Below are 13347 nucleotides of genomic sequence, written 5' to 3' on the forward strand. Positions count from 1 at the left end.
GTTTTACCTTAAAAGGTCTATTGCTCAGTAAAAAGTTCAATAAGTGGCTTGATACATATTTTTAATACATTTTATTATATCCTTAAACTTTAAAAAGGATTTCTTGAAAAATCAAGTTTTTTGATATGACGTTGTTGAAAGGAGTGAGCGATATTTCATCTCAGTTACAAATGAATTTATCAAAAATGGTCCAGCCATGTGGCAAGATCAATTGTCACCAAAAACTTGACATGAGCAAATTGGGACCTTAAAAACTCCCATCTAATTTTTGTGACCTTTAAATTCAGTCACATCACCCCACTACTTGCCAAATGCACTGGCTACGCTTTCCTGAAAAGGTTGAGTATAAATAAACTCTTATTTTTATATTCTTCTTCATCTTTGATGAGATGTCAAAAAATAATACCTCACCACTTCACCAAATGCACTGGCTACGCTTTCCCGAAAGGGTAGATATAAACTCTCTCTACTCATGTATAAATCAGTACAAAATATGGCACCGGAATATCTAAAAGATCTGTGTTTTTTATACACAGCTCTTTTGGATATTCCAGATGAATTGCTGCTTGATAGACGTCTCACATTTGGATCCACTACACTAACTGCTATGGGTAAAGTGATCAACCATCGTACTAAATTTGGCAAGCATGCCTTTGCTGTTGCGTGACTGATGGCGTGGATGCTCTTTCACTAGTGAAACAGTGAGAAAAAAAAACTAAAAATGCATTTGTTTGCTAAATCATTACACTATCTCCCTCTCCCCGATTCATTCACAGCGAAGTGCCATTACGAAAATGGCACTATATAAATTATCAAAAATTATTGTTATCCCTGTTGCGAGTGTTTTTGCCTTGAATTTTCACTCATGGATTACATTAATTATAGTAACTTTAAACATAAAGAGTAAATCCACTCAGGAGTAGGAATAGGCTATGAAACTTATAAAGTTGAATCCTGAGTAGGGACATGATAAGCGGTGTTGCATAATCCGTAGCTATATTTCTGAGTCACTTGGACGTTAGGTAATACAAAAAAAAATGTTATCCTTGTTTTCTTCAAGTCTACTTAGCCGGAAGACATGTACAACCAGACATGGAGAACATCCCCATAACTTTAATGATAGTGGTATTTTGTATGTTCGCACCGCCCAGGACGAGTACTGTTGACAATTCATCGGCAGTTCTCATCAGAACTTCGGGACGCGGACCTGACTTGGGAGGATGCAAGGGAGCTGGCAGCTGACAGAAATACCTATAGACAGTTTGTGGACTCCATATGCTCCACATAGGAATCGGATATGGTTTAATATTTAATATTTATTACATATGGTTGTTATTCTCCATTGTCCATTTGCCAAAGAAGGTCTATCCGAGAACATAATGTTTTGACCTGAAAAAAAAAATGAAAAAATTATAATCATCAAAACTAACCAACTAATCATCACGCTGCTTCCCCGCAGCAATAGGAAGAGAGAATAGTAGAACGCCACACCACTCTCTCTTTGCCTCTTCCACATTCATGCAACTCCTCGTACATACCCGCCGATATTTCAAAATTAGTTGCGAAAATGGGAAAGCCTATGCTAAAACTAACTTACCATCACGCCGCTTCTCCGCGGGGGGAGCCTGAGAGAATATAACGCCACACCAATCTGTCTTTCCAAACATTCTTCACCTCTTCCACATTCATCTCCGCATACATACCTGCTGATTATTACGACTTCTGACCTGACCCCTTTCAAGTATTTGATATACTTGATCATACCAAGTTTTTCTCGGTCTTTCTCTGCTCTATTATCACCCCTGACCATTTATGCTGAAAATCTATGCTAAGTTCTTCTTCTTCTTTTGTAGATCCTAGGGATCTGTTTGTGCCTCGGCATGTCGCTCTTGGGATGTTGACTCCCAGCTGTCTTTCCATCTTTAAGGAGGTCTGCCTGGAGGTCTGCGTCCTTCAGGGTTGCCTTGAAGGGCGATACGTGGAAATCTGTCTTCTGACATTCTGTTTATATGTTCCTTCCAGTATCGCCTTCATTGTCGTCCCCACCTCCGTCTTACAGATGCTCCGGATGTCGGTATTTCTTACTCGATCTTACGCTAAGTTGTCAATATAAATTACTCCCAAGTGGAGACGAGGCCAGAATCTTGAACAAAGATTCGGACACACTCGAAGTATTGTGAGAAAAAAAGACGACTGATTACCTTGAAAAAATCGGCGCTTCTAAATGCCTTGCTGTTGCATTTCAACGCATTAAAGAAAGAGACAATCCAAATTTTGGCATTCTTCTCTTTCGGTTTACCCAAATCGGCAGGATCAAACATCCATTTCAGCTCATTGACTAGTTTGACCATGATGTACTGCTCGTACGGCGACAGCAGATTGATCCGTTCGCCTTTGGCCAGCACTTGCCGCATTCCGGAAAACCGGCAAGTGTCGCCATCGTCCCTCGCGTACCCGACCAGCCGGCAGAGGGTCCTGCGGAGCAGTTCTTGCGCGAGCCGGGTGGAAAAGTACACGGGATCGGTGTCAATATGGCGAGGATTGCACTTTACGATCATGCACTCGGCTATGTAGAGTCTGTCGTGAAAATGGTCAAAGTTTAAAAGGATTCTATGTAAAAATCGATCAATCTGAAAACAGAAAAAACAACAATAAAAATCAATTATACTTTCCAAATACACGAAACCATATAACTGTTTAAAAATTTCTCTATATACTACTATGATAAATGTGCGGCAAAATGATGTATGATAGACGTTTGAATGCTGAAATAAGGAAAGAATGCTAGGCTGAGATTAGCCAATAAAATAAAGAAATATTTAAATTGTAAAAGAAAAATTCTCGCCTCTTCCTCATCCATGCATCTCCTCGAATATTTTCTTCAAACCCTCACCCGCACACGATGGTGCATAGGGCACTGCATCATAAAAACACATTGTGTTCTTGGTCATTAACACACGAAGGAAAGGTGATCAGCCCTCCGCTTCAGGTACCAGGGTAGTGCTGAATAAATATTAGAGTGAAAAAATCACCTATATTTATTTAACCCCACCCTGGGATTCGAACCCGGGACCTCCAGAATGGTAGCCGAGCGTCCTGACCGTTACACTACGGAGGCGGGTCCCACCCCCCCCTCATACATACCCGCCGATTATTCCAACTTTTGACGTGACCACTTTGAAATACTTGATCATGTCAAGATTTCCTTGGTCCCTCTCTACATTTATTACCAACCATGTGTGTGTGTTTTTTTTTTAAATAAGGGTGCAAATGAATTTGTTCATTTGTATAACTCACGGTTTCTTTATTTTGTAAATCTTTAGGGACTCTCTCCAGAATTCGACACAGGACTTCAGGGACTGTCAAAGTGGTAAATACCAGCCGGCACTTTACGTCCAATAAAATGGAAATCACAAGCAACGCATGGCACAATATATTTCCGAGTTGGATGACTAACTTCTGGTCAGAATACATTTCCACAATTGTATCAAGTAGCTGCAACAAAATAAGATGAACGGCTAAGTCCCTCATTCATATCTGTGAAGGTGTTAAACAGGGATGTGCAATGTCACCGTGGATGATAAATGTATACATATATGGAATTGTACAAACAAACTGTGACTGTAAAAATGTTCTGTTTTCTGCTTTGACGGATGAGTTATAATGAAAATTTTATTACGAAAAAGGGCAGGTTTTTTAAAAATATTTTTGATAATGAAAAATGCATTATTGCAAGGAAATTATTATTTATTCAAATGATACATGTCCACAAATTCAAAGCAATCAACAATACAGGTAAATAACTTTGGAAGATTAAAGATTTTGCACAAACTAACATTGACATTCTTAATTATACATACAGATAAAAACATGCGTAAATTCGATTGCAATATTGTGTCAAAATTTCAAAACAATCAGTGAATAACTTATCAAATTTTGAACTTATCAAATTTTATATTTTTTTTTATATTCTTATTTAAATAGCGATTACACCTTTTGCTCACTCCTTTCAAGAACGTCATAAATAAAAAATTGTCAATTTTCAGTTGTGCATGTTTTCAGAATGCCTAGAAAATGCACTATATCCCAGCAAAAGAGGCATATTTTTAACATAATATTTACCCGCTACAGGGCAGAAAATATTGTTTATGCATTTGAAGAAAAGGTATTGTTTTATTATTTTTTTTAAATATACTTATATTTCTCAAATGGAGAAAAAACCTTCAGGTTTTACCTAAAAAGTTGCATGGTAAAAAATTCAGTAAAAAGCTTGATATTTATTTTTAATACATTGTGTTATATTTTTAAACTTTAAAATCGTTTTCCTGAAAAATCAAGTTTTTTTATTTATGACGTTCTTGAAAAGAGGGAGCGATTTATACTAAGTTAATGCCAATCAAATAAATATTTTAAAACCTTACACGGTCCAGAACGATCCGCAAATGTTCATCAGATTCACACTGCTCCAATTTTTCAATATAGTCCGAAACAAATTTTTTCCTAATTTGCGACGGCGTATCGAAAAAATTATCTATGTTCAATTTCGAGACTTGTATTCCGGGATTTTCGGCCGGAATGGTCGGGGTAACCTTCTCATGCAGCACTTCCATTATCTCTTCCTTGTCCATGCTCTCCTGCTCCTTCAAAAGGTCGTCCAGTAACAAATCCTTCTCCAATTGTAATTTTCTGTTTGCGGCGATGACATCGGCGTCGGGCATTGAAAAGTGCGAGTTGTTTGATGTGTTTTGGGAAGCATCCGAAGCGTTCTGAAAGTAGACATTTTATCAGTATCATTCATGAATAATAATAGATATAATATAATTTGTTTGACAACTCAACATAGATGAAGAAGAATATGCACGTCTGGGCAATTACGGGCTTACGACTGTCATAAGTGTAACATTTACCAATTCTGCCCATGATTGACAACCACACTGTTCAAATTCTTGGAAGTTTTATGAGGTATAATTTTACGAAAATGGTATCCCATGGACAGCTAGACGCACCAACGAGTCCATTCATCAGGAGTTACACTTGGATGGTTTTATTCTAGCCAATGTCTGTACACGACGGATTCTTTAGTTCTTTGGACATGTTGTGAGTACATGAGGACAGCCTAGAACGGCTGGTTGTGATCGGTAGCCTGGAGCGGAAGAGAGGGAGAGGAAGATCTCCACACGATGGACCGATCAAGTTAAGGTAGCAGCAGGCACCTCGGTGGTTGGCGCTACATGCAGTGCAGTCAAGGGGTAGCTGGAGAAGAGTCATTGGTTCAACAAGGATCACAACCCTGCGTAATGTGGTGCCTCATCCGGTCCCGACTACCATGGACGGATGTGACGAGCGGTGTCTTGAGAGCGAGGCGGCATAGACAAGAACGCTACAATTGAACGCAACGTAACCGCGCCATCGCGGACAGCGGCGTGATGTCACCACGCCTTTAAAAGTGCTGACGACGGAAGGTACCTCCTCTCTCGTCATCTAGCCATCAGCGTGAACTGCCGCTGCATTAGTGCATTAGTATAAAAAATTGTAACCTTAATTAATTTTGTGAATATAACAACCTGGTATTAAAATTTGTAAGCTTAACCTTTTAACCGCGTTAACTTTGTTCCTAAGAGACGCCCGTGCGCGGCGGTATTTCGCCGTTTTTTAAATGATTTCTTTTATCATATATTAAGTTAAGAAACGATTTATTTTCCTAAACAAAAACGTTCAGTGGGATTCATTGTGCCTTTTTGGTACTCTATAATACACTTGTGTCACATTATTCTTGAAATATATCGTAATATAAACAAATAAGATCGTAACATAAATAAATCAAAGGACGCATCGTGTGTCGCTCTTACCCACTGGCGATGCGTAGCGTCGAGAGTGAGACAGATATAGGGCATGATTATGGCGCGGACTAATTACCGACCGCAAGAAAAATCAGGGATCTGTTCTTTTATTTATCCTTGCGATGTTACAAATTATTAGTCAGATATTTCAACAGACGTCATAAGGCCAAGGATTGACGTATTATTTTATCCAAAGTTCCACACCACGAAAAAATCCCTCCAAGTTGAACTGAGGTTCGAAACTTGGAGCAAAGTAAAAACACATAAGCTTATGTCAGCCGCGTATGGGGCATGTTTTGTGAAAACACATACGGTTATGCGAGCCGCATGCATCTGGTTAATTAATTTTGTGAATATAAAAAATGTGAAAAATCAAGTAAGTCTATTGATTAAATTTCCAACCATTTTTAAAACGCAGCTTCTGAGGAGCACAACTAGTTGATGCACGTAATTAGTGTAACACCCGTCCCCATAGTAATAAGGAGTAGAGGGAGAAGAATGTAATCACCATTACATCGCATGCTTCCATTTCATCCTGATCCTCAGATAAAATCTTCATCAAAGTTATCTCCTGTTCATCTTCCAGCTTTCTTCTGGCCGCTAACACCGACGGATCCGGCATTTGGAACGATCCTAAATATGGCTTCTGAAAAAAAATGGAATTAAAATAAATGAAAAAAATAATACAATACACATAGAGAGTAGCCTATTTTTTTCACATATCGCTCACTCCTTTAACAACGTAATATATGAAAAATCGTCAATTATCAGTTGCGCGTGTTTTCGGAATGCCCAGAAAATGTACTATATCCCGGCAAAAGCGGTATATTTTTAACTTAATATTTAACCCATTACAGGGCAGAAAGTGTTGTTTTTGCATTTTGAAGAAAAGGTATCGTTTAATTGTACTAAATATTTTTCAAATGGAAAAAAAACATTCAGGTTTTACCTAAAACGATCTGTTGCACAATAAAAAGTTCAATAAGTGGCTTGATATTTATTTTTCATACATTTTATTATATTTTTAAACTTCAAAAACGATCTCTGGAAAAATAAAGTTTTTTATATATGACGTTGTTGAAAGGAGTGAGCGATATCACATTCATTACTTTTACAATAACCATCCCGAAAACAATGTATAATTTACTTTCAAAATTAATTCTATCAATTAATGATATTTACTTCTTCTTCTGGAGTGTCATTCCAGGCACCTCAGTGGTTGGAGCGCTACGTGCAGCGCAGTCAAGGGATAACTGGAGAAGAGTCATTGCTTCTGCAAGGGTCACAACCCTCAGCAATGAGGAATAAGACGGAGAAGAAGACTTCTTCTATTTTTTGTACGGACTAATGTTGCAAAGGGAATTTGCTGTCAAGCGTATAAAATAAACATTTATTGAAAGTGGCCACGACGAATGGTTTGATGTCGGTATTTCTTACGATTACGAGTAAGTCACTTAACATCCTCTTTTTAGTGTGCTTACTCGGCTACGCCACAAATAATTATTTATAAAAATACATTTATTTATTAAGACAAAATGCAATATTTACCTTTCTGGGAGAATTTAAATTGACCTCTGGAAGTTCCTCGTCGTTGTCCGCCTCCATTTTCACGATTTACATTTAATTTCTTGGTGATTTGGCAAGCTTAAGTGTTAATTACATGTATAAATAACGAATATAACTAATTGAATGTATATTTTTATAGAATTTAAACAATGCTGAGAAATTATTTTGATCGAGTGTTGCCGTCCTAGTTGTGTTTTCAATTTGAATTTTGACAGATATAAAGCATAGATAAATTCATTTAAAGAAATATTTTGAAGGTATGTAGTAGTCAGGTACTGTTGTGATAAATCTACAGTACTTGCTTTTAAAAAAATTTATTCCACTACATTGCTCTAAAATAGCACAGTAACTGACTAACAAAGTTAAAAAAGGGTCTTTAGTAAAATCGTGTGTTTTGATTATGGTTTATTTCTTTTAAATCAACGATATGACTATATCCAAGGCATTCGAATATAAAAATTTATAAATTAGAGAAAATAGACATTCCAAAAATGTTTTAACAGTAGAACTGTTACAATGGACCAAATTTCTTAATAGAACCGCATGTAACTGGAAAAAAGTTAAAGTCTTGATTTAAAATCCATATTATGATCACATACAAAACAATTATTAATGTGTTTTTACTTATGAGGCATTTGGCAAAAGCGTTGCATTGTCAGTTGTAAAAATTAAAAAACTAAAACTGTAAGTATTTTATTTTGATACTTTTATCTAAATCTTTGAATTGCATATTATAAAACAGTAATTAAAATACAAAAAAAAAACATATGTATTATATAAAATTTAAAAACCCTTTTACATTTTTGGTTTGTTGAAATTACAGCCTGGCAATTTGAATGTGAGAAATACTTTTTAACATTCCTCATTTAACAAAAGGTTGAAAACCATTTGGCACTCTGCGGCAATCATTTAAATATTTAACAACTTTTTGACAACAGCATATTTCTTTATTCGCTAAATTTATCGGAGCACCATTTCGATCAATACTTCTATAATGTGATTTCCATTTACCTTCGAAACAATTTGTTTTTTTCATGGCTACTTTAATTAACGAAGAAAAGTCTGAACAAATATTAGATTTACTGGCAAATAAACCCAATGCTTTGTAGGCTAAGTACCGCAGGTGATTGATACATATATTGAACTTGGTGTTTGGGTTATTGCTAAAAATGATTTTCATTATTGCATCGCACATTCTAACAGCTACCTTCCTCTTATAAACGTTGAAAATACTTTCTGCATTGAAGCTAGGATTATTAATACAAATAATATTTGTAATAGTACAAAATTTGTTTGCAGAAATGCAAAGAGAAATGAAAATGTTTTTCCAAACGGTTTCTTCGGAGTTGATTGCTAAATTGAAAAATAATGGTGTTAAAGGCACGGTTGTTTGCGCTATCCTATTTTCTAAGAATTTAACTGGTTCTGAAATGCCAGTACTAAATGAAATTCTATAACAAATTTGACCGTTATAAACTTTTTCATCTCTTGTGACTTCTAGATTGTGAGCATTTAAAATGTAACCAAAAAAAGAAATAGTAAAAGAGGTCTCTACACCTTCATAGCTAAAGTTACAAATCGTCTTTTTCGCATTCGTTTTACCAGAATTGATCATTGTTTTTAGGAAGTTGAAAGCAGTTTTTATATTATCGGTTACAAATAAATAGTCATCAACGAGCCTGATAAAAAGATTCGTTCCAGTAAGTTCGGAAAATTCTGATAAATTAATTGAATCCGAGTTGCTATAAAATATTTCGCAAAGAATGGGTGAAAATCGCATTCCTTGCACGAGGCCTCGTTTCCACTGATAAGCGCAAGACCCAATTCTAACGATTACCGATTTTCTCATGTCGGCTATTAGTTTTTGGTATTCTTTAGCTACCATTCTCTTTTTATCTAAATTTGTCTCCCTTTTTTGAAAATCACAATGTAACTTAGCTAAAATTTGTCTTAAAACATCAATGTTTACAGAACCGAAAGCGTCTGTCAGATCAGCTTTTACAAAATAAAGTTTTGGTTCACCCTGTCTTTTCCAATTTTTAAACAATTCAATATATTTCCCTTCGAAATTTCCCGGTAACGAAGATGGATAAATACATTTAAACATAATTCTTCTGTTTCTTATAATCTTCTTTTCTAAAGGACAAAGTTTTTTATATCTTATGATAACACGGACAGAAGAATTGGGTTTCAACATAAGCCTCACGACGGGTAATCTTTTTAGGAAGAATTTTCTTTCCAACTTATTATTAACTTGTATATTTTTCTTACATCTACTTCCTAAACTAAAAGAATCACACTTAACTATATCACCCTTTTCAATAAGATCAAAAATAATTTTATCACTCAATCTTTGCCAATCCTCTTTGGCATAAAAATAAAGTTTTCTCGTTTCTTGTGTTATTTTTGTGACCGTTACATAAAAACGAACAGCAATAATGGAACAAACTGTATTCTTAATCACCCAAATGATTACTTTACAAAGAATATCAGATTTGATTTCCGTTTTAGAAATATTTTCCAACCAAACAACTTTGTCAATGTCCCATTTATGTAAAATTCTTTCGAACGTAACATATTGATGAAGCATTCCTTTCAAAATAAAACGAATTAGGTCATAAAAACACTTCTTGTTCTTATTGCAACCGTAAAAATCTGGAGTTATAATTTTCTCCATGATAACCAAAATAATTTTAGTAATCTCTAAAACATCTACACATTTAAATTCATCATTTTCAGACTTGAGATGTTGAAAATAGGCTTTGAAGTCATCTTTACAATGTTTACGAAAATTAACATGTAAATTTAATAAAAATTTACAAACATCATGTCTAAAACTAGGGCTCTCTTTTACATCAAAAGAATTTTCAGTATTGACAATTTTAAGAATATTTTTTAAAATACGGTCTGGATTAAATTTTCTTTTCACTAAAACATTAAATTTATTATTAGAGGTACTTCGACAAAATGACTTATTGCAAATAAAATTCGTAAAACAAATTGATTTGGTATATTTCATATACTTGTTTTGGCTATTACTAAAACTCATTGTAATATTATTAAATATAAAAATTTTAACTAACCAACCAAATACTTAATATTTGTACATAAAAAATGAGAAAAGTATTTTAATTGTCTTATACAAGGAATGCTTTGTAACTTGGCTTTGATAAAATCTATATACAACACAATTATTACAAGAAAATACAAGTAGAAATATAATCAAAGTTTAGAAATTCAATAAGCACATAATTTGTATTTTATAATCACAAATTTAGTTTTTTCAAGCAGTAGATAATGATAAATAAGGTTTAAAACTACTAAATTTATAAAATAATATTTTTAGTGATAAAAATAAAAATATTTAAATAAAAAATAAAAACAGCAATGTTCACAATATTACAGCTAAAAACCAAATAAAAAGTATATATATTTTTTAATTCATTTCAAAATGGATTAATGGAATGTAATATTATATCCTTTAAAGTGAAACTAATTGTGTATTAACTTAACTAAAAAAAAAACATTAAATTCAATAGTTAACAATCAAGAAATGATATTATGTAGGTAATAAAATACATTAGAAATAGAATAAAGAATTTTAAAAAAAATATATTATTTACCAAGTCAAATATTTATCAACTTGTAAATCAATAATACAACCAACTTAAAGTAAATACCAAAGAGATGCTTTTCACTGAGAACACAAAAGTAAAATGAATCATTTCAAATAAGGGCCAAGCATAATAGAAGCTTTTTTCCAAAGGCAAGTCTAAACATGAAAACAAATTAATTTAATCAAACAGAAGTCGACAGAAAGGGACAAAATATCCCCCCTCCGAACCTTAAAATAATCCCTACTCCTTACGACCCAAAAAATATTACTTTATTATGAGAAATAGGTACCTACCTACAAAAGTTATCTAATTTTTCATACATTACGTGCTTACGCATGAAAAAATGTGGACACAAAAATTGTACCATAAACGTATACAACCAAAAATTGAATTTAATACAAAAATGCCATTATTTTTCTTACATATTTTTTTCGTTGTAGTTAATGATAAAACAATCTGATACAAACATTAAAAGTATAAGTTAATAAGTTGCTTAAAAATATAGAAAACTCATTTGAAATGAAAAGGAAGCGCGAACAACGTTAAAATCACGATAGAATTATATATGTATTGTTTGTTTTTATGGATTGTCAAATTTGACATTTGAATTTGACGTAGAAAAAATACATAGATAATATTATTTAATATATGGCTGTAAAGTGTATATTTTAAGTATTAATTTTCCCTTATTTTTAAATACCTACCTATAACACCCACCTCCACCCCTTCAGATAGTGTTTGATAACTATCATGTATCACAGCGAGTGATTTTGCCTAGGATTTTCATTCATGAATTACATGAAATCATAGTAACTTTAAACATAAAAAGTAAATCCACAAGTTGAAGCATGAGTAGGGTCATGATAAGCGGTGTTGTATAAGCCGTAGCTAGATTTCAGTTACTTAGACGTTAGGTAATTAAACAAAAAAAGATAACTATCTCAATTTGCTGTCAAGTGAATTTTAGTACATGTATCACTCAATTTTAGGTGCTTTGCAAACAAAAAGTAGTACAAAACAGGTTTAATTCTACAGTGTAAAAACATCTGAACCCTCCATCTCGATACTTTTCTGCGACATCACATGAAATTTAGATGACATTTTTACGACATGTATTTTTTATGTAATAAAATAAAAATCAGGTTTTGCTTTTCGAATAAACAATTTATTGGCTTTGCTAAATGTTCTAAAATTCCATTTTACACGTAATAACATGAAACTCATCGAAAATTAAGTAACAATACCTTGTAACATTTCAATTAAAAACTATCATTACTTGAAAAAAATCTCAAAGACAACATATTACATAATATTATATATATTTTCATCAGTTAAGAGGTATCTTTGGCTGTCAATATGCTAATTTATATAATATTGAAAGGCTCTTAAAAATACAATACTTTAATACCTTATTCTATACTCTTATGATTTTTATGACAGTTCATGATAATGTGATCTAATATCATTCATGTATGATAATTATAAATAATACCTTAACACCTTGCTTGTCCAAAGATTTACAAAAAATATATGATATTCTGACAGTTTTCTTCCATTATTTTGTAAATAATGTTTTTATGTTTCGGATGATGATGATAACCAGTCTCATTAAAAATACAAATAAAATTTGATATTTATATAAGTTTATCAAATCCTGTAATGCAGTATTTAATATAAGAGAAGAATATCATAGTCGTACAGGAGAAAGTGACCATCTAACAAAATGTAAAATGTTCAGGAGGGCCATTTAAGTCACTTTTGCTCGGCAAGAAAATAAACATAAATGCAGTTAGTCATTTTTAACAAGTCAATATATTATACTTCCAAGTTTAAAATCCTTTAGGATTTTTTTCTAGTAAGATAACAAATAGTCAATGATCACGTTTTTGTATAAAATGCACTTGGTCATATAACCTTTATCTCCAACTTATAATGCTTAGAACACTGGATCTTATGAACACAGTGTTTTCTGGATTGTTGATTGCATGAAGACAAGATGACAAGTCCAGATAAGCAGGTACCAATGTGCTATTAAAAAGTGAAACATCAGTGATGTTTATTTTGACCCCCCCATATCGAACCGGAGACCTCCAGCGCAGTAGCCAAATAGACCAATCACTAAACTACAGAGGCAGAATTTTTCCGGAATACTCAAAATTACAATCTAAGTACATATTCCGTTAAAAATAAAGCTTGGAAGCTTAAGTACATCCAAATTATACATGTATCTGTGAAAGTCTAATAACACACATGTGTGTGTATTGTCACAGACCTATGTGTCAGTCGCAATCGAGGGGTTAATCTTTTTTATTGAATTTCTCCAT

At 33.5% G+C, this 13347-nt stretch overlaps 2 protein-coding genes across 4 annotated transcripts; both read right to left on the reverse strand.

Annotated features, from left to right (window-relative positions):
• Positions 1-360: 360 nt before the first annotated feature.
• LOC148303270 (uncharacterized) lies at positions 361-7630 on the reverse strand. Of its 3 annotated transcripts, none has more exons than XM_088270189.1 (6): positions 7389-7630; positions 6349-6486; positions 4422-4766; positions 3298-3495; positions 2202-2630; positions 361-1389 (listed from the first exon to the last, which is right to left on the reverse strand). In XM_088270189.1, the coding sequence occupies exons 1-6, from the start codon at positions 7443-7445 to the stop codon at positions 1333-1335; spliced, it is 1224 nt and encodes a 407-aa protein (XP_088126315.1). In that variant the 5' UTR covers positions 7446-7630; the 3' UTR covers positions 361-1332. The 3 variants fall into 3 exon arrangements, with proteins under 3 accessions (XP_088126315.1, XP_088126316.1, XP_088126318.1); XM_088270190.1 differs by having other exon boundaries at positions 6355-6486; positions 7389-7625; XM_088270192.1 differs by lacking the exon at positions 7389-7630 and having other exon boundaries at positions 1198-1389; positions 6243-6384.
• A 515-nt stretch (positions 7631-8145) lies between these two features.
• On the reverse strand, positions 8146-10515 carry LOC148303271 (telomerase reverse transcriptase-like). The gene has a single exon (XM_088270188.1). It carries the CDS (start codon positions 10453-10455, stop codon positions 8269-8271), a length of 2187 nt encoding a protein of 728 aa, XP_088126314.1. The 5' UTR covers positions 10456-10515; the 3' UTR covers positions 8146-8268.
• Positions 10516-13347: the final 2832 nt, after the last annotated feature.

Source organism: Brachycentrus maculatus, unplaced genomic scaffold (genome assembly GCF_059751285.1).
Source record: "Brachycentrus maculatus isolate JH-2025_06_01 unplaced genomic scaffold, ASM5975128v1 h1tg000374l, whole genome shotgun sequence".
Taxonomy (NCBI): domain Eukaryota; kingdom Metazoa; phylum Arthropoda; class Insecta; order Trichoptera; family Brachycentridae; genus Brachycentrus; species Brachycentrus maculatus.

Coding starts and splice junctions, on each gene's coding strand:
- LOC148303271 (XM_088270188.1), bottom strand. CDS start 10,455: ATGAGTTTTAGTAATAGCCAAAACAAGTATATGAAATATACCAAATCA.
- LOC148303270 (XM_088270189.1), bottom strand. CDS start 7,445: ATGGAGGCGGACAACGACGAGGAACTTCCAGAGGTCAATTTAAATTCT. Junction 6,487..7,388: donor ATTTAAATTCTCCCAGAAAG/GTAAATATTGCA, acceptor ATTTTTTTTCAG/AAGCCATATTTAGGATCGTT. Junction 3,496..4,421: donor TGCGGATCGTTCTGGACCGT/GTAAGGTTTTAA, acceptor ATTTTGTTGCAG/CTACTTGATACAATTGTGGA.